Raw genomic sequence first — 20389 nt, forward strand, 5'->3', positions numbered from 1 at the left:
TACCATCTACGCTCGTCTTACACCGTCCGCCCTCACTGTAAATAAATCCATCTCATAACAGTTTGGTGGAGGAGCTGGGTACGCCACGTCGGACCTCTAGGATTTCCGCCGCAGCCGACGTGTGGTGGGTCTGCCACCGCTGTCTCCTACGATGCCTCAAGGTGGGAACACTGTGCCGGCCCCCACGCCTGGCTGGCATCCTCCGCGAGAGCCCCGAATGTTCACTGGGAACGCCGATGAGGACGTTGAGGAATGGCTGACGCACTATCGGCGAGTGAGCCGGTACAACCGCTGGGATACCGCTGCACAACTCTCGAACGTCGTGTTCTCGCTAGACGAGACTGCCCTGACCTGGTTTGAGAACAACGAAAGCAAGCTTACAACCTGGGACCGTTTCGTCGAAGAAATTTCAGCCCGCTTTGGCGATTCCGTCGGAAAGAAGAAGCAGGCTGAACAGACGTTGCTGCATCGCGCCCAAGTCCCAGGTGAGACATGCACCACCTACATTGAAGAGGTGCTAAAGCTCTGCAGACTCGTCGACCCGCAAATGTCTGAGGACGATAAAGTGGGTCACTTATTAAAGGGGATCGATGAATACGTCTACAACTTTTTAATAGGGCGTGAAAAGTTGGAATCGGCGTCAGACGTTGTCCAGCACTGTCGCACCTTCGAGGCGTTGAAGAAGCGTCGTATTACGCCAAAGTTCGGTCGCTTGGCTAATGTAACGACTGTGGCAAGCGTTGATGAGACCCCACCACCGGACTTCGCTGAAACTATCCGGCGCATCGTCTGCGGAGCGGAGAGTTGCTGCGACACCAAGAGCCTCGGCGCTATACTGACGGCTTGCACGTTCACGAAAGTTACGTGCTGCAAGATGTACAGGCCAATAGCCTCTCGCCTTCGAGTGCTCAGTTCCGTGATCCGAGCTATACGCCTCGCAATGAAAGCCCGCAGCGCCTCGACAATTGGGATTCACCACGCTACAGTCACGATGTCCAGCAGTTCTCTCGGCGCCCTCAACATCCAACTTACGACCAGCGTCCTCAGGGCCCGGCTTATGATCGCCGTTTTGATGGCGTCTACGAGAGATCCTTCCCTCCCCGTGAGCGTGACTTTCCCGTCTGCTACAACTGTGATTTTGAGGGCCACATTTCTCGCTACTGCCGCCGTCGCCGCCAAGCGCCACGGTACCAGCAAACTCCCATGTGGAACCGCCCGAACGCCGGAAATGCCCCCTACGACACTCGCCTGCCAACAGCTTTGTTCTCCGAGGCACCACCGCGCCGCGATTCACCGGCTTCTGACCGCAGCTTAACCCCACCCGCTTCACGACAGCGGCGTTCACCATCACCCCGGCGTCGGTCACCGCCGCCGGAAAACTAGCCAGCGCGGCCAATGGAGGTGAGGCCGCGGCACAACTGTCACGTGAAATGCCTCTTACCGGACAGCCTAACTGGGAACTACTTTCGCCTGTACCAATGCTAAAAAACACAGTGGAAGTATTAGTCGATGGCACCCGAACGATGGCTTTGATCGATACGGGCGCAACAGTGTCGGTAATGAGTTCTGCGTTTAAATCCCGTCTTGGCCGCAAAGTAATGTTTCACTGGGACAAAATGGTAACATTTCAAGGTGTCGGTGGTGAGTCCCTATGCCCACTTGGAATCTGCTCAGTGACTGTTTCGTTTGGCGGCCACACAACCAGAACGGAGTTTGCAGTATTGCCGGGGTCAACTCACGATGTGATTTTAGGTCTAGACTTCTTGAAGCAGTGTGGTGCCACAGTTGACTGTCGTAATGGGGAGATATATGTGGACGGGACCGCCCTATCTGCCCTTGTAGAAGATTCTTCTCCCGATACCGCCCGCACAGTCTGCGTATTGAGCGACACCATCATGCCGGCGCGGTCAGCCGCATTCGTGTCAGTCCTTTGCACGGGAACTGATCTGGATAAATTTGAAGCTTTGCTGGAGCCGATTCCCCTAAACTGTGCAAAGAAAAATGTATTGGTGCCTCGATCGGTTGTTACGGTAAACAGGGGACAAGCCTCTGTGTGGACTATCAACTCTTCGCCCGAACCCACTCTACTTCCACGCGGGCTGAAACTTGCCGAAGCGATCGAATATGTTTCAACTTCAGTAGGAGTTTTGTCCGAAGCCATAAATCCGTCCACTGATCCTTGCCCGGTGGACCCTGCCAAATTGCAAAGTATGATCGACGAATCCCTGGAACCAGAAAAACGCCATGCGTTGGTTGCCGTGCTTGCACAATACTCACGCGTACTTGACTTCGGGCGAACACATCGATGCTCGTCAATACCGCCCACACGGACCCACCATTCAATACATATTGGGGAAGCCCGGCCCATACGACAAAAGCCGTACCGCGTTTCACCATCCGAGCGCAAGATTATCAATGAACAAGTACGAGACATGTTGCAGAATGGCGTGATTCAAGTGTCTTCAAGTCCCTGGGCAGCTCCGGTGATATTGGTCAGAAAGAAAGACGGGTCATGGCGCTTCTGTGTTGACTATCGGCGCCTCAACGAAATTACTAAAAAAGACGTCTACCCTCTTCCCCGCATAGATGATGCAATAGATTGTCTTCATTCGGCTTCGTACTTCTCTTCAGTTGACTTGCGATCAGGCTACTGGCAAATTCCCGTGAACCCCGACCATAAAGAAAAAACAGCGTTTATCACACCCGATGGACTATTTGAATTTAATGTTATGCCCTTTGGACTCTGTAACGCCCCTGCTACGTTTGAGCGTTTCATGGATACGGTACTTCGGGGCCTCAAGTGGGAAGTGTGCATGTGCTACCTCGACGATATCGTCATTTTTGGTCGCACATTTCGTGAACACAACACGCGCTTGGCCACTGTTTTGGACTGTTTAGAAAAGGCTGGTTTCATCTTGAACTAAAAAAAATGTCGATTCGGAGAGCGGCAAACTCTTGTCTTAGAGAGCGGCAAACTCTTGTCTCGTCGTTTTATCCCTGGCTTTGCTGACATAGCCCATCCTCTGACATGTCTTCTGCGGAAAAACGTTCCATTCAAATGGAGTACCGACTGTGCCGTCGCTTTTCGTCACTTGAAACATCTTCTGACGTCCGGACCGATTCTCCGCCATTTTGATGCACGGGCGCCTACTGAAGTTCACACCGATGCCAGTGGGGTTGGAGTTGGGGCCGTGCTTGTTCAGCGCCACAGTGATGGTGAGCATGTTATTGCTTACGCCAGCCGCACTCTCAGCAAGTCGGAGCGGAATTATACTGTCACGGAGCAAGAGTGTCTGGCAGTAATTTTTGCCACACAGCGATTTCGCTCCTATCTCTATGGGCATCCTTTTACCATCGTCACAGACCACCACTCACTCTGCTGGCTCGTCAACCTTCCTGATCCTTGTGGGCGGCTGGCACGCTGGGCTCTCCGTCTGCAGGAGTATGATTTCACCGTATCATACAAAAGCGGCCGCAAGCATGCCGACGCTGACTGCCTCTCCCGGCTGTCACTGGAATCAGTGGCCTCTGACGAAGAGAACTTTGACCAGTATCTCGCCTCTATTTCGACATCTTTCCCTGAGCCGGATGTTTTCAAAAGGGAGCAATGCAACGACAAAGCTTTGGACTCGCTTTTCGCTTTAGCCGATGAATCGAAGCCTACTAGCCGTTTCTGCGTGCGAAACGAAATACTTTACAAGAAGAACTATTCGGCTGTCGGACCTCGTCTCCTACTTGTTGTGCCAAAAAGCCTCCGTAGCGCTGTTCTAAGTTTTGTGCATGACGACGTCACATGGAGCCACATGGGGCTCGCGCGCACTCTGCACCGCGCCCAACAACGGTTTTACTGGCCGAACATGCGCAAGACTATTGAGCGCTATGTCGCCACTTGTACCCAATGCCAGCGGTACAAAAATCCAACAACTGCCCCAGCAGGGCGACTCCACCCTGTTGACCCGCCAAGTCGTCCTTTCCAACAAGTTGGGATTGACTTGTTAGGGCCTTTCCCCCGCTCATCGCATGGACATCGCTGGATCATTGTATGTGTGGATTACCTCTCTCGCTATGCTGAGACGGCTGCTCTACAGTCTGCCATTGCTACAGAGATCGCCGTCTTTTTGCTTCGCTACATTTTGTTACGCCATGGACCACCCCATGTCATAATCAGTGACCGTGGACGTCAGTTTACTGCAAATGTCGTTGAACAGTTGCTTCGCCTTTGTTCCGTCCAATTTCGCCATGCTACGCCGCACCACCCTCAAACAAATGGACTGACGGAACGTACCAACCGCACGTTAGCGAGCATGTTATTAATGTATGTCAGCTCGGACCACAAGAACTGGGACGATCTGCTAGAATTTATCACATACGCGTACAATAGTGGGAAGCACGAAACAATCGGCTATAGCCCCTTCTTCGTCCTTTATGCCCGGCAGCCCGGTAGCTGTCTCGACACGATTTTCCTTTTCTTCAACCATGACGATCCTTCCTTAGCTAGTACGCTCTGCCTTGCCAAAGAAGAACGTCGGCTTGCCCGCCTGCGAATCCTGGCCTCCCAGAAGCGCTCTAAGCAGCGTTACGACAGTCGTCGGCGTGATGTAACATACACACCGGGTGATTTAGTGTGGCTTTGGACACCACTGCGTAAGCGCGGCTTGTGTGAGAAGTTCCTGCCTCATTACGTGGGTCCGTTTGTTGAGCTACAACGTCTCAGCGATGTCGCATACGTCGTCTCGCGATTGACTTCGACTGGCGGACAGAGCAAAAGAACGCAAGTAGTCCATGTTGCCCGGCTCAAACGTTGTGAAGAACGCTCCGCAAGCTGACTCGCCCTGGGGGCTTCGTCTGCGACGGGGGAAATGTTACGCACACCATCAGGGCCGTATATTCGCGGATGCGTTTATGACCTTTCAACGGTCAACCATCGGAGCAAGCTGATTGGAAGAAGAGGAGAACGAGGTGGCACTCCGGCTTGGCACCATCATTCACGGACCGCTCTACCATCTACGCTCGCCCTACACCGTCCGCCCTCACTGTAAATAAATCCATCTCATAACAATATAACTGACAATATAGGAGGCTCACTATTTCTCTAAGTAATTCTCCGTACCTTCTATATTCCAACATATTAGCCCTCATATATAACTGGGGATCGACGAGTAATATTGGGTGCCTATTAAGATAATTTCGAGAAATTTAAATATCCAGAGTTTATACACCTATTCCAGCGTAGTCTGTAACGTTCAAACCTACACCACGAGCCCAGAACAAAGATATAAGTTTTGTAGTGCGGAAGAGATACAAGTATCTCCTACCCTTTCAAGGAGATTGGCCATGGTAATACAGCTTCAAGGAAGATGAAGAACCAGTGAACCGGACAGGGATCATCATCAGCCTGGACCACGAGAAGAGCGCGTGAGAGCCAGCCGTCAGCCCCGCTTGCTTCGGACTGCCTTCGCTGAGCGTCCTGCTGCCTTGCCTTCGCAAATAAACCCATCTTACAGTTTGGTGGAGGTGCGGGGTACGACTGCGGAGCTCCAGTCTCGAGGGTACACGGGGTGAGCTGAGGCGGAGAACCCGCTACCCTGCCATCTCCCACTGAGTCAACCATGCCTGGTGATGCCCAACACACCGCGCCACCTTCCCCGCCGGCTGTCATCTGCTCCGGCGCGATCCGCCAGCGTGACCCGCCGCAGTTCAGTGGCGCCGACGACCAGGACGTCGAGGACTGGCTTTCTTCTTTTGAGCGAGTAAGCGCTTACAATCGGTGGGACGAGGTCACGAAGCTCAGTAACGCGGGTTTCTCCTTGAGGGGCGTGGCTGAACAATGGTTTCTGAACCACCCAGCTGATAGGTCAACGTGGCCCGCATTTACGACGAACATTACTCGTGTGTTCGGCCGCCCAGCTGTGCGCAAGCTTCTCGCGGAGCAGCGCTTAAGAGAGCGGACTCAACAGGCCGGTGAGACCTTTACCTGTTACATTGAGGATGTGGTAGATCTCTGCCGACGCGCGAATCCATCGATGCCTGAGCAAGACACCGTCAAGCACATCCTTAAAGGCATCGACGAGGACGCGTTCCAGATGCTGCTTGCAAAAAATCCCCAAAACGTAAGCGAAGTCGTCAGCCTGTGCCAAAGTTACGAAGAGTTGCGCAGGCAGCGCACCTTGACTCGTCGCCGACTGTCGCAGCGTGACGACCCACTCTGTGCGCTGGAAGTCGACGGAAACCCGTCCCTGCTGCGGCGCATCAAAGAGCTGATTCGTGAGGAGGTCGCCCGGCAGATCTCTCTCTTGCCTTGTTTACCGCAGCAGTCGTCGCCGACACAAGAACCTGCCCAGTCGTCGCCACTCCATCAAATAATTCGGGAGCAAGTCGCTGACGCCATTTCAGCTGCTCCCGAGCCCTTGCCTGTTGCGGCGCCACTTTGCTACGCTGAAGTTGCGGCACGGACCCCGGCTCACGCTTATGTGCCTCGACGCCGCCCACAGCCGCCGCCACATCTTACTCAGGTTCGCCCGTCGCCGCTCCACACCAACCCCTGGCGAACGCCTGATAACCGGCCAATATATTTCTCTTGTCGAATTCCTGGCCACGTCGCACGTTATTGCCACCGTGGGATTCCGCCGCCAGGAGACGCTTACCGACGGCCAGCCTACGCTGATAACGCATATGTTCCTTACCGCCCTTACAACGACGCCCATGCTGAGCCGCCCTATTCTCCGCCTTCTCGTGACGAACTCTCTTCTGGTGCCCGTCGGTCCGTCTCTCCTCGACGCCGTTCCATCTCGCCGATGCGGCGTCGTCCGACTGCCCCGGAGGAAAACTAATCGCCGCAGTTCCGGAGGCAAGAACTGCGGTGCCGTCGAAATACCGAAGCCCTTGTCTGTCCCCTGCGAACACGATTGAAGTAGACTTGGAAGGAATTCCCACTTGCGCCTTGGTTGACACAGGAGCTGCTGTATCAGTTATGGACGAAGAGATTTGCCGCCAATTAAGAAAAATGAGGACGCCAATTTCCGGTTTTCATCTCCGCACTGCCACAGCGCACCACGTCGAGCCCATCGCAGTTTGCACCGCCCGGATTTTAGTACAAAATGAGCTCTACATCATCGAGTTACTCGTCCTGCCCTCTTGTTCCCATCGCATCATCTTAGGGTGGGACTTCTTGTCAAGTCATAGCGCCATTATTGACTGTGCCCGTGCCGAGCTTGCTTTACTTCCTCTGCTTGACGCCGAAAAGGACAGTATTCCACTTTCTTCTAAGCTATGCGCCGCCAACGATTGCATGATTCCGCCAGCTTCTGCTGTTCTGATACCAGTGACCTGTGACACAATTTCCGAGGCAACAGTCGTGTTCACGCCCTCTAATCTTTTTTCCCACCGCAAAGGTACCTCTCTCCCCTATGCCGTCCTTACTATCGAGAATGGGGCAGGCACTATGGCTGTCTGCAATGCATCTCCTTCCCCATTAACTGTGTTTCGTGGTGAGTCCCTTGGGCGTGTGGAAGCTGTTCATAGCCACCTCGTCGACTTCCCGGATGTGTTAGCCCCTCTGTCGATCAATTCAATGAGCCGACCTCTACCTTTTGACACTGCTGCCTTCGTTACCGCCGTAGACGACAGTCTCGATCCTGTTCAGCGCGACCAGCTTCTGACCCCTCTTCAGCGTTTTCAATCTACCTTTGACTGTCAGAAGACTTCTTTGGGTCGCACATCAACCGTCTCTCATCGAATCGACACTGGCTCTCATCGTCCTTTGCACCAGCGACCGTATCGCGTTTCGGCCAAAGAACGTTCCGTCATCGATAGCCACGTTGATGAGATGCTCCAGCGTGGCGTAATTCGACCATCTAATAGCCCTTGGGCTTCTCCAGTCGTGCTTGTTACGAAGAAGGATGGATCTATCCGATTTTGTGTGGATTACCGCCGACTTAACAAGATCACTCGGAAAGACGTTTACCCTCTGCCCCGGATCGACGATGCCTTAGACTATCTGCAAGGAGCTGAGTTCTTTTCATCGCTGGACCTACGCTCCGGTTATTGGCAGGTGCCGATGGCAGACGATGACCGTGAAAAAACCGCCTTTGTGACCCCCGACGGATTATACGAATTTAACGTAATGCCGTTCGGGTTGTGTAATGCGCTCGCCACTTTTGAGCGCATGATGGACGACATTTTGCGTGGCCTCAAGTGGAAAACTTGTTTATGTTACTTGGATGATATCGTTATATTTTCCCCCGATTTCGACACCCATCTTACTCGTCTAGAGCAAGTTTTGCATTGCCTAACGGATGCTGGTCTACAGCTAAACTTAAAGAAGTGCCATTTCGCGGCCCGAAAACTGACAATTCTAGGTCATGTGGTCTCAAAGGACGGTGTTCTCCCTGACCCTGCTAAGCTACAAGCTGTGGCCGACTTCCCGAAACCGACCACTCTAAAAGCCCTGTGCAGTTTCATTGGCCTTTGTTCTTATTTCCGGCGATTCGTTCCAAATTTTGCATCGGTTATTGCACCTCTGACCAAGCTCCTTGGCGGAAGCCATGACTTGTCCACCTGGTCTCCTGCATGCGAGGCAGCCTTTTTGACGTTACGTCGGTTGCTCACCTCACCCCCTATACTGCGCCACTTCGATCCTCGTGCGCCCACTGAGATCCATACTGACGCCAGTGGCGTTGGGTTGGGAGCTGTACTTGCCCAAAGGAAGCCAGGATTTGACGAGTACGTTGTTGCCTATGCGAGCCGTACGCTTACAAAAGCCGAATCCAATTACTCCGTCACGAAAAAAGAGTGTTTGGCCATCGTGTGGGCTATTGCCAAATTCCGCCCCTACCTTTACGGCCGTGCCTTCGATGTCGTGACAGACCATCACGCCCTTTGCTGGCTGTCATCACTAAAGGATCCCTCCGGTCGCCTTGCCCGCTGGGCTCTCCGCCTCCAGGAATATGACATCCGCGTGATATATCGGTCTGGTCGAAAACACAATGATGCGGACGCACTCTCTCGTTCACCTCTGGGCACGGATACGGCAGAGCTCATGGCCATTGACTCTACCCCGACATTCCAACCATTTGAGGACATGGCGGGGCAACAGCGGAAGGATCCCTGGATATCCTCACTCTGCGACCTCCTTTCTAATCCTACGCTGTGTACCGCTCCCCGAGCGCTGCGACGTCAGGCTGCGCACTTCGCCATCCGTGATGGACTGCTCTATCGCCGCAATTATCGCCCAGAAGGACGCAAATGGTTGCTCGTGATCCCTCGTCACTTGCGGACTGCCATTTGTGAAAGCTGCCATGCGGATGTGCATTGTGCCCATGCAGGCGTGCTGAAGACGTACGAACGACTGCGACAGCGCTATTTTTGGAGAGGCATGTACACCTTCGTGATGAAGTTTATTCGGGCATGCGAAGACTGCCAGCGTCGGAAGTCTCCGCCTCATCAACACCCCGGTCCATTGCAGCCTATACCCTGTCCAGCGCGACCTTTCGATCGGGTCGGTATTGACTTATACGGGCCGCTGCCAGCTACTTCTGCCGGAAACCGTTGGGCCGTGGTTGCTATCGACCACCTTACGCGCTACGCTGAGACCGCTGCGCTACCGGCTGCCACGGCGAGCGAAGTTGCTACTTTCCTTCTACAGCGTTTCATCCTCCGTCACGGAGCACCACGTGAACTTCTAAGTGATAGAGGGCGTGTCTTCTTGTCGGAAGTGATAGCAGCTCTCCTGGAAAAATGCAACGTGACTCACCGCACCACTACTGCCTACCACCCGCAGACGAATGGGATGACGGAGAGGTTTAACCGCACTCTTGGCGATATCCTCGCGAAGTACATCTCTTCCGACCACTCCAACTGGGACACGATTCTTCCCTTTGTGACGTATGCCTATAACACCGCGATGCAGTCTACCACTGGATTCTCCCCTTTTTTCCTTCTTTACGGTCGTGAACCATCCTGCACTCTCGACACCATTCTCCCCTATCGACCTGATGTTTCTGAGCACACGACCATTTCTCGACTCTGCAGCTACGCCGAAGAATGCCGCCAGATTGCCCGCGATTTAACTTCTGAAGACCAGTCGCACCAAAAACATCGTCGTGATGGTGACCGCCCAGAAGCGACTTTTTCTCCCGGCCCCCTGGTATGGCTTTGGATACCGACTACTACTCCCGGTCTCTCCAGCAAGCTGCTATCCAAGTACCACGGCCCATACCGCGTTGTCAAACGCGCGTCACCTGTTAATTACGTCGTGGAGCCGCTAACCCCGTCCTCAGACCTTCGTCGCCGAGGCCGCGAGACAGTCCACGTGCAACGCCTCAAGCGTTATTACGATCCTGTTGTCGTAGCGTGCCCCTGAGTCGCCAGGGTGGCTCCCTTCGCCGCGGGGGGATGATTGTAGTGCGGAAGAGATACAAGTATCTCCTACCCTTTCAAGGAGATTGGCCATGGTAATACAGCTTCAAGGAAGATGAAGAACCAGTGAACCGGACAGGGATCATCATCAGCCTGGACCGCGAGAAGAGCGCGTGAGAGCCAGCCGTCAGCCCCGCTTGCTTCGGACTGCCTTCGCTGAGCGTCCTGCTGCCTTGCCTTCGCAAATAAACCCATCTTACAGTTTTCATAAACTTTTGAGGGGCGTGAAAAAGGCAGGTTTTTCGTGTTTTTTAAAACATATAAAAATAAAAAAATACCATTCCGCAGAGATCTATAAAAACTCGACATACTACATAATGCGAAAGCCTTTGCCTCAACAAACGAAAAAAGTAACCGTAGTTGCTGGTGACTACACGAATAGAACCAAACTATGGCCGCTGTAAAAATAAAACAAGCAAATGAAGTATACACAATAATATATTTGGGTTCGAATGGGACTCGAAGCCAGTACGCTAGAGGAGCAGGCAAGTGCGGTGACTACAGCACGACCCCGGTACCGTGCCAGGACGGAACAAGAATTACCCGGACGCGTCCGCCATGACAGCCGAACATGATGGCACCGCAAACACGACGCACCAGTGAAGAAATCTTGGATAATTGCTGGCTTTCGCCTTCAAATCTCTTAGGAGTCTTATGTATATTAAGGACTATTCCGTTAACACTTAAAAAATTATAACGGCTGCAAGCTGGGTCCCAAAAGTCTTAGGTGAGCTTGCGCTATCAAAATCTGTGCACTTTTTCACGTCAAGGCTTTAATTTCTGAAAGCGCTGCTCTCTCTGCAGAAATGCCATCTCACAACAAATTTGCCCGGAAAAGCTCTGTTTTTTTCGATGTTATTGTGGTTGAAACAATAGAAAAAAGAACCTTTTCTTTCAAAAGTTTTTTTTTGTATAAACGATTACATCTCTGGCCCAGAGCCGGAGCGATGCTAAATTTGGAAGGATGAAGAACCAGCTGGTAAGCAGCCTGGCGTCCAAGTCACACTTAAACCGGATCATTCCGAGGAGATCTACGAATAAATGTATTTAAGGTTACAAATGGACGAATATCTGAAACCACGCTCTTCCAAAGCCAAAGTGCGCTGAAGGCAAAAACCTTTCGACTGATTCCTAGTTTCACCTGTAGATTTCGCAAAAAACTCCCACCTCCCCTCGCGGGAACCCCTGTGTAGATGCGACACATAGGGGGCTCACGTTTCATCGTTGAACAGCGGAGGAACGGCGCTGGAACGATGGAGCGGAGCGGCGCAGGCACCGCGTTTTATAGCGCGCATAACAGTGAGGGGACGCGCCGGCGCCAGTGCGTCTGCCGCGGCAATGACGCAACACAATCCAACACAATCCACTTTAATCCAATCCAATTCAAATCCAAATCGAATCCAATCCAATCCAAGCCAAGCCAAACCAAGCAATCCAATCGAATCCAATCCAATGCCCCTCACGAGAGAGTGTTCGCTATCGGAGAGGAGAAGGGGTGAGCGGCGGAGAGCGCAGCTCGCGCGGCGAGGAGAATGGGGGAGGGGCGGACGCCGACGACAACGCCGACGACGCCGGATGCAGAGACAAGGAGAGAGAATGAGATGCAGTCGCATCTAAAATTGATTGCTTCGTTGAGGACCTCTGGAAACTTGCTTCTGAGATTTTGCACCTGGTGGGGTTGAAAAAAATTGCCGGAGAGTATTGGCGAACCATCAGCTTGAAACGCTAGGAGCGACCTGTGCAACCTTGATGCCACGCGGAAATTGCTGAATCGGCTCTGAGAATGACAATGTTGAGGCCTCTAAACGCTTGCAAGAGCGATGCTTGCTTGAAGCACTTCTTCGCTCGCGAGTTTGGGAGTTTCCGTGCGCATTATCCCTGTCAGTTCTTATGTCCTTAAGCTGTTGATGTGGTCGCGGAATGATTACTTGTTGATGACACTAACTGGAACTTCTAAAAGTAACAACACTTGCGAATTCCCTCATTTTTAAACTTTAAAATACCACCCTGATTTTACACCAGAATTTGACGCGGTATGCGTAGGAAGCGAGGTACCCTACAGGTCTCGCCGCTTCTCCAATTTCCACGTACTGCTCTTCGGTTAGAACGAACTAAAAGAGAGCTAAGTGCTCGATAAAACGGCAAATCATCCAATTTTCGTAGCAAATCGATTGGAAAATATATAAGCGAACCCAAGTGTTGAATAATAAATATACATAAAGTTGAAACTCTCAGAATCCCGACATGGGCGTCTTTCATGTATTTTGTGAGTTCAGCATGCACTGTGACGCGCCTGTGATCGAAGTAATAAGTGTAACGATGGACATGCGAGTCGTCGTTGTAGTTTAGAAAACCTCATGTTATCTGTTCATGATATTGAAAGCGCTGTTCATTGTACTGTTCTTGATGCATTTTTGAAAGCCAATAATGTGAGCCAAGTACCCGAGTTTCCGGTGTTCTTACAAGAGGTGTTACGTGTCACAGAGTGGGGCAAACAGAAAACGGACACTCGCATTTTAGCGCGGTGCACTGGGGATATATGCTGCATATACTGCGTGCCTTGGCACTGCAGATTCAACGCCGAAGGCTCGCACTGAATTTTAACTGCTGCTTGTGTCGCTATTTCTTTCTTAAAATGGCTTCGAAGACAACATAAAAATATTCTTCAATTTAAAGAAATATCATTTGGCAGCTCACTCACCACCATTCCAATCGCAAAATACGGTTCTAACCGAAAGAACAAAAGGGATGTAGCGAAACTTGAAAATACAGTGACGTAATCTGGGGAGGGGTGACGCCCTCCCCAGATTATATGTCTCAGATATATGCCCTGTCGCGGCGCGCCCCAGGGCGCCGTCCATTCTCCGCTTGTCTTTAACCTGGCTATGGCGCCTCTCGCTCGCGCTCTTGAACACGCCCCCAACCTCCGATCTGTGATCTATGCTGACGACATCACAATATAGGTACCCAGCGGTAGTGGTGCCATGATTGAAGAGACCCTCAATCAAGGAGCCGCTATCATACACCAGCATGCCCAAGATCAAGGTCTCTCCTGCTCTGTCTCCAAATCATAATTACTCATATTGCTTCCCCGGTGATCCAGGTCCACCTCCCTACACGGTGCAGCTGAATCCAGCCAGGTCTCGCTCGATGGTACCATTATTCCTCATGTCTCACAAGTCCGCATCCTTGGATTTATCACACACTCAACTCGCAGCAGCACACACACCCTCGCCCAGCTTCGCACTTACACCACGCAGATCATTGGCCTCATTAAGCTCATCACGACCCGTACAAATGGCCTCGTTGAATCTGAGCGCCTTCGCCTCCTGAGCATCCTCATCTCTCGCTTCTGCTACGGTACGCCACCCTCACCCTCACTCAGCAGCAGTCCTTGGACGCTCTTTTAAGACGTGCCTATTGTGCAGCGCTTCTCTTGCCTACACACGCCCCTACCGAACGACTTCTAGCCCTAGGTTTGCACAACACGGTGACGGAGCTACTCGAAGCGCACCGCATCGCCCAAATCACCCGCCTATCCCAAACGCCCACCGGCCGCTGCATTCTTGAACGAGCGCATCTCAACCCACCCATTCTACTCAATCATTTGGCTACCATCCCTCTCTCAATCCTCTCCAGCATCCACATCAAACCCCTTTCTGGCAATATGAATCCCACCTTCTACATTGGTCGCCGTTTAGCCCGTGCCCGGGTTCATCTCAGACACTAACGCCCTTCCCTGAACGTCCTATATGTAGACGCGGCTGAGTATCCGAGCAAGCCGCTTTGCCATTGCGGTCATAGGAGCACCTGGCGCCGACCCGAAAGCTTCAGCCACGGTGCTCACCTCGACTTCAGTCACCGCGGAGGAGGCGGCAATTGCCCTCGCTCTTAGCCAAACACCCACCCCTCTCGTTATATTATCAGATTCGCAACCCGCCATCCGAAATTACCTCAAGGGCACCATTTCATCACTGGGCCTCCAAATACTTCGCACTCGGCCCCCTTCCGAACCCGTGACGCTGCTGTGGACCCCGTCCCACACGGGCATAGGTGGTAATGAGGCTGCCCACCACCAAGCCCGAGCTTTTACACCCCGGGCAGGCGCTTCTTTTGCACCTAAACACGGCGTTCCCGAGATGTCCCATTCGGTACTGCTCACATACCATTACCGCCTCCTTCGCAGACCACTTCCCCCTCCCAACCCCTCCCTCACAGCCGAGGCTGCCCACATGTGGTGCCTTCTTCAGACGCACTCGTTTCCTCACCGCACTCAATTAGTGCAACCTCTTTTCCTCTCCCAACTGTCCCTTGTGTGACGCGCCGGAAACCCTCTATCACTCGCTCTGCGGATGTACGCGCGACCCTTTCCCCCCTCTACCCTTCCCCACCATCTGGGAACAGGCTCTGGGGTGCTCGGATCCCATAGTGGGACCCCAGGGTGGGGAAGTGACGGCGGCTGGAACTCTAGTTTTAGGGTAGGGGAGTGGCGGGTCACTCCCCCACCGTAAAACAACCAGACTTCCAAATAAAGTGGATTCTCTCTCTCTCTCTCTCTCTCTCTCTCTCTCTCTCGGTAGACAGCCGTCAATCGCAGAAACACTTTTACCTGACGTGGTAGGGAAGTCGCCGAAAAGCGGCTCTGGGGTCAGAAATGCTTCATCCGTTTCTTTTATTATCTAAATTATTTGCTGAAAAGTTTGCAATAAAATTTCTATCGGTGTTATCGATACAAGGCGGGGTTTCTAATGAACCAAACTTGAATTTTGTCTTCATGGCCCATTTAAACGCTTTTCTTTCGCTCCAGGTGGCTACGACGGCGACGACTTCTTGTCATCCGTCGAAATCTTCGACCTCGAGTCGGAGCAGTGGTCCGACGGAACGCCCATGCAGGACGGACGAAGCGGCCACGCGGCAGCCGTTTGGCGCGCCCCCTTGCTCATGCACTCGGTGCTATAAACTGCAAGTGGCCGCAATTTCATCCTGGAATATTGGAGCTCCGTGATTCCTCTCCGCGCAGGACTAATGCAATTATGCTTACATTGTTGCGCGGCGCCAACGATCGCAGCACGCTGTGCCAATTTACCCAAATTATGGTTAATAATTCGGCAATAACTCAATTACACGAATGTCAAGCGTTGTGGTCTTCATTTTTGTACCATAAGTTGAGCTCCAACTGGAGCTGTGAGATTTTATTCGTGTTTATTGCAGAGAAGGTTAGGTCTGGAGGCCGTGCATGGGAAATGGGAAGGGAAGTGACCGCGCGGCTCACGGCGAATGGCGAGAGTAAAGTTTTTCTCTCTCTGACGAAGGGGTAGTAGAAGTACCGCTCTTTTTGGAACAATTGAATGTATCCGTAAGCCTTCGGTTTCCGTCATGTTCATGGTGTTGAGGTTCTTTTCAGGAGCCGTAGTTATCCCCGGACTGCACTAATCTCTCGCGGACCCTGGTTATGCCATAATATACGAGTTCTCTCAGACACCGAAGGTTCCCTATACCGCCGATATGACCAGACCTATTTTCTGAGATTTAAAAAAAAAATGTTGGTGCAATAATTACCCCGGTTGCGCGAAGTATTTTGCATTGAAAGCTCGTAAATTCAAACCTCGTTCATTTGAAATTTTAGATAGTTCGAAACCGTCGCCGCAGTCCGGTACGCAGCGCATAGGCGACAATGTGTAAAACGACTCGTTAATTCGAACAGAAACTGCCGCCTCTACGGATAATTCGAAGTGCGCGCCGCCGAGCGTCATTGTCGCCAAACACCAGTGGAAGCTTTTACGGCCGAACTATTGGCGGTGAGCGCGACCACGGGCGGCGCTGCGAAGCGCTCCTCGGTGACGTCGGCTTAGGGACTCTCGCATTTGTCGTCTGCTTCGCTCGGGCTCGCTCTCCCTGCTGCTTCTTTGCGCTCGGTTGACGTCTGAGGCTTGTCCGCACCAGATTGTGCGTGAGCGTCACTTTTTATCATAATATTAGACTTAAAATCGCATACACTGACTCAAGGCATGAGTTAAAGTATTAGTCTTTGGTACCTCTACGGAAGAAACATTGCCGGCGTCGTCCCATTGCCGGCGTCGTCCCAAAGCCGGTCCTGTGCGGAGCGCAAAGAGTCGCAGCTAGGCATAAGTTTCTGTATCGAGCAATGTTTCGAACAAAGAAACCAGCCTGCTGCTATTAACAGACAACAGCGAATATACAAGACCGAAACAAATTCCATGCCTTCGCGGTTATCGGCTTTGGCAGAAGGCATTACGATACTCCGTAATCATATACAGGCTAAAACAGTTTTTCAAAGCTTGCCGAACTCTCGAAAGTATTGTATCATATCTCTATGTTTTCATTGCTTGAAAGTACACTGATATGCACTATGGGCTACAGAAACTGTAGGTTGAGTTCCAAATAACCCACTGCGTGTGCAGGCTCGTGGTGGTATAAGTCACGTCTACGGTAAAGGTACAGTTACACTATGCTTGTTCACACCTGGAGGGATATTTCGGTGCCTTTCCCGCAGCCATATCTTCGCAATATTCAGATATGCTTTGTAGGAAAACTGCACTCAAGAGGATGAGAAGCAAGAGGAGGAGACAACTTTATTTAACCATAAAATCGAGCTGATTAGTGGGCCGGGTCCTCAATCCAGGACCACAGAGTAAGAGTATTTTCTTCAATTCATAGAACGCCATTCCGAGTAGACCAGAATTTGTTCTTTGCGCCTGGAAGGGTTGGAAAACAATAAAGAGCGTCTCGAAAATATTCATCGGTTTCGGTTCTTGTAATATATGCACGTGTACTATTTATTGCGTTCGTTATAGCGAGTATATCAAGCCTTCAACATTGTAATCATATCCTGATTGAGAGTCAGTTCTTTATGATAACGATGGTTACGATAGAAATTCAGAGCACGAATGCGCCTTTGAGTACTCTGCAGGACAGCGTTGTCTGGGGCGCGATAGTGGTGGCGTCGCACAAACCTACTCATTGTGTTTGCATGTGAATAAACAACGCACGCTGTGGATACGAACCTTCTTGCATGCAGCCATAACGAAATTATGAAGGGGATGTATGCCAATGCAGCCTGAAAAAAATATCCACAAGATCTTTGTGAGCCTCCCAAACATCCCCAAACCTACTAATAAGACGTTTGTGATGGTGCAGAATATTAATGCGTTGGGCATAGAATAAAAATAAGATTCATCTGATAGAAGGAATCGAAAACAAAAGAAATAGAAGACAGCCGCTTTATCCTGCTGTGCGAAGCGCGTGTAGGGGCCCACTGCTTCGTACGTAGCATTAAACTGCTGAGTCTTCATTAGAGCATCTCAGAAATACTGAGGGAAGCCCACGCATTTTGAACACTTATCGAGGAGCTCTAAGCGCTGAACCTCGCAAATAAGCTTCTGACGATCTTCTGATCTTCTGACGATCACACGATCTTCTGACCAATGCTCTTACGAAAGTTATCTCTATTTTCAACAAGCAGCGTAGGGAACAACGGACTGGTTAGAGGGAGGCTGGTCAAGGGAAGCCGAGCTTTTGAGCTGACGCTATGCTAGCTAGTTTGAAGCTGCGCTGTCTTCCAAAGCTGAGCTAAGCTAAGTTAAGCTCAGATGAGCTGTCTAAGCGTGTCTGCCATGAATTGAAGGTTCTCGAGCGTACAGTGACTGTTTACATTTCGGCTTTTGGCTGTAACTTCACCAAAAATGCGCCCAGCGAGCTGATTTAACTTGTCAAACTATCGGAACAGCAACGCGATAACGCGAATATGGCCTTCAAATGCTCACTTTCTTGCGGAAATTAGCTAGGTTTGTTTTGATTGCAGGTGACTCACCGCACGGCCGCCCCGGTGCCGAAGAAAAAGCAAACGTTTATAGCTGTAAAGCTATTCGTGATACGAGGTTCAAATTTGCCACAAAAATCATCTAGAACTTTTTGCACGAGGCGTGCGAAAGGATGACAACGTACATGGCAGATTAGACGAGGTCACCAAGAATTTCAATTCTGCAGCATTTCGTTTTTCTGCAGGATTAGTACCGGTGTGCAGAATTTTATAGCGATCGACGCGTAAAAGATTGCTACCTCTGTGAGTTGTGCTTTGCACGGACAGAACTTCCGTGTCTGTAAAACGATGAACGTCCATAACATTATTTTTACTGCAGCAGCATACGGTGACCAAATGGCTTTGCATCACATTGTCCAACATGAAATAACAAAGTTACTTGCATACACGGACTCCCGTAGCGTTGTACGTGCACTGTCATATAAAAAATGATCTATAAACTATGCAACTATTCTTATTTTCAAGGCTATTCTATCTGCATATGCATGCCTCAAACCTCGAAGTAACTGTATGCTTGGTTCCAGGCCACTCTGGGATCGTTGGTAAGGACGTCGCTGATTAAATGGCTGCCGCTGCTGCCCTTAGACAGTCCATATAACAATACCGTACACTGACATTTTGTAAAACATGGCAAGCAGGCTGGAGTGAACAAACAAACAAGTTACACGTAAGTACACTACTCTTGGGACCATGCACCCCCGACACAAGAACGGATACACAGAAGTCATCTTGGCTAGATTAAATGGCTGCCGGTGCTTCACTTGAAGACAGTTCGTGAGCAGTACCGTTTACTGACATGAAGCCACACATCGGACTACTTCGTAACAATGGCAAGCAGGCCGGAGAGAACAAACAAACAAGTCATGCGGCTAGGCTACAGATAGGGCACACAAGCAACACACACGTATCTGCTCACGGGATCTTCAAGACCCCTGTGCAGCAGGTACGGAGAGGCCCTGTCCGTAATTCACATACTCACTCAATGCAAGGCACTTAACACAACGCGACAGAGTTTCTCCAACCGTACAGACAACACATTCCACTCCACCCATTGTTCGTTTTTGGTGACGACGCCATCATTTCCATAAAACGTGTTTCAATGCGTAGCATTCGTTGCAGAGTATACACGCATAACCAGGACCGTGTAACGCCGTTCATTTCCACAAGAATGCAGATATCGCAGAGGTTCCACATGTAGTCATTATAATAGCTTAAATGCAAATAACTGGTCACACGAAATTTTTAAAAACTACAGAAATAAGAAACATATGAAAAAATTACGGAACGTGGCGAACCGCGTAACACCCTGCATTTCCGCAATAATGCAGATTCAGCAAAAGTTGCAATGGTAGTCGTTATAATAGCGTAAATTGAAATGATTGGTCGAACGAAATCACGAAAACAAACAAACAAAAAAAATCGAGAAAAAAAATTACAGAAAATGGCCACCGGTATAGAACATGGCATCTCCAAAATAATGCCGATTTCACAAAAGTTCCCCCGTAATCGCTATAATAGCGTTATAAGAGATGATTATTAGAACGAAATTTCGCAAACTAAAAAAATGAAATATATAAAAAATTACGGAAAATCGAGAACCCTGTAACGCCCTGCATTTTTACACTAATGCCGATTTCGAGAAAGTTCCAAGTGTAATCGTTTTAATAGCGTAAATGGAGATAATTGGTCGAACGAAATTTCGGTACATTATAGAAATAAGAAAAATATAAATATTATGAAAAATCGCAAACCGTGGAACGGCCTGAATTTCCAAACTAATGCAGATTTCGCGAAAGTTCCACCTGTGATCGTTATAATAGCTTAAATAAAGATAAGTGGTCGAACAGGATCTACAAAAACCAAAAAAATTGGCTTTAAATAACGCACACTCAACACAAGCAGCATAGGAGTGCTACGCATTAGTAGAAAATTCTCTGAATTTCCGCAGAATGTTCTGAGTATTTATAACTAAACTTTTTCAACCTCCTTTCTCGTCATGCATATTCAAAAACGGGCCCTATACACCAGCCGTAACCATTGCCTTTATTGATTTTACTATGTGTCTCGCATACAGGTCTTAGTCCCTAGTTTTTTGTTAACCACTTCTGTTTGGCGCTCTTTGCCCTAGCTAGT

General features: G+C 50.5%; 2 protein-coding genes across 2 annotated transcripts in view; both read left to right on the forward strand.

Annotated features, from left to right (window-relative positions):
* The window catches only part of Keap1 (kelch like ECH associated protein 1), a 48816-nt gene extending 33411 nt beyond the window's left edge, over nucleotides 1–15405 (forward strand). The window contains exon 9 of the mRNA XM_077697105.1: nucleotides 15224–15405. Within this exon, the coding sequence (XP_077553231.1) occupies nucleotides 15224–15375 (152 nt within the window). The 3' untranslated portion in view covers nucleotides 15376–15405. The remainder of the gene's footprint in view (nucleotides 1–15223) is intronic.
* Nucleotides 152–3448, forward strand: LOC144170904 (uncharacterized). The gene is made up of 3 exons (XM_077700915.1): nucleotides 152–1102; nucleotides 1311–1401; nucleotides 3441–3448. Exons 1-3 carry the CDS (start codon nucleotides 152–154, stop codon nucleotides 3446–3448), a joined length of 1050 nt encoding a protein of 349 aa, XP_077557041.1.
* Nucleotides 15406–20389: the final 4984 nt, after the last annotated feature.

The sequence above is a fragment of the Haemaphysalis longicornis genome, unplaced genomic scaffold (assembly GCF_048455015.1).
Source record: "Haemaphysalis longicornis isolate Haplotype H1 unplaced genomic scaffold, Haemaphysalis longicornis Haplotype H1 scaffold_2, whole genome shotgun sequence".
Taxonomy (NCBI): domain Eukaryota; kingdom Metazoa; phylum Arthropoda; class Arachnida; order Ixodida; family Ixodidae; genus Haemaphysalis; species Haemaphysalis longicornis.

Bases quoted from the DNA above. Each gene is read 5' to 3' on its own strand.
- LOC144170904 (XM_077700915.1), top strand. From the start codon at position 152: ATGCCTCAAGGTGGGAACACTGTGCCGGCCCCCACGCCTGGCTGGCAT. The intron at 1,103-1,310 runs GTGAGCGTGACT...TTCTGACCGCAG, and splicing joins CGAGAGATCCTTCCCTCCCC to CTTAACCCCACCCGCTTCAC.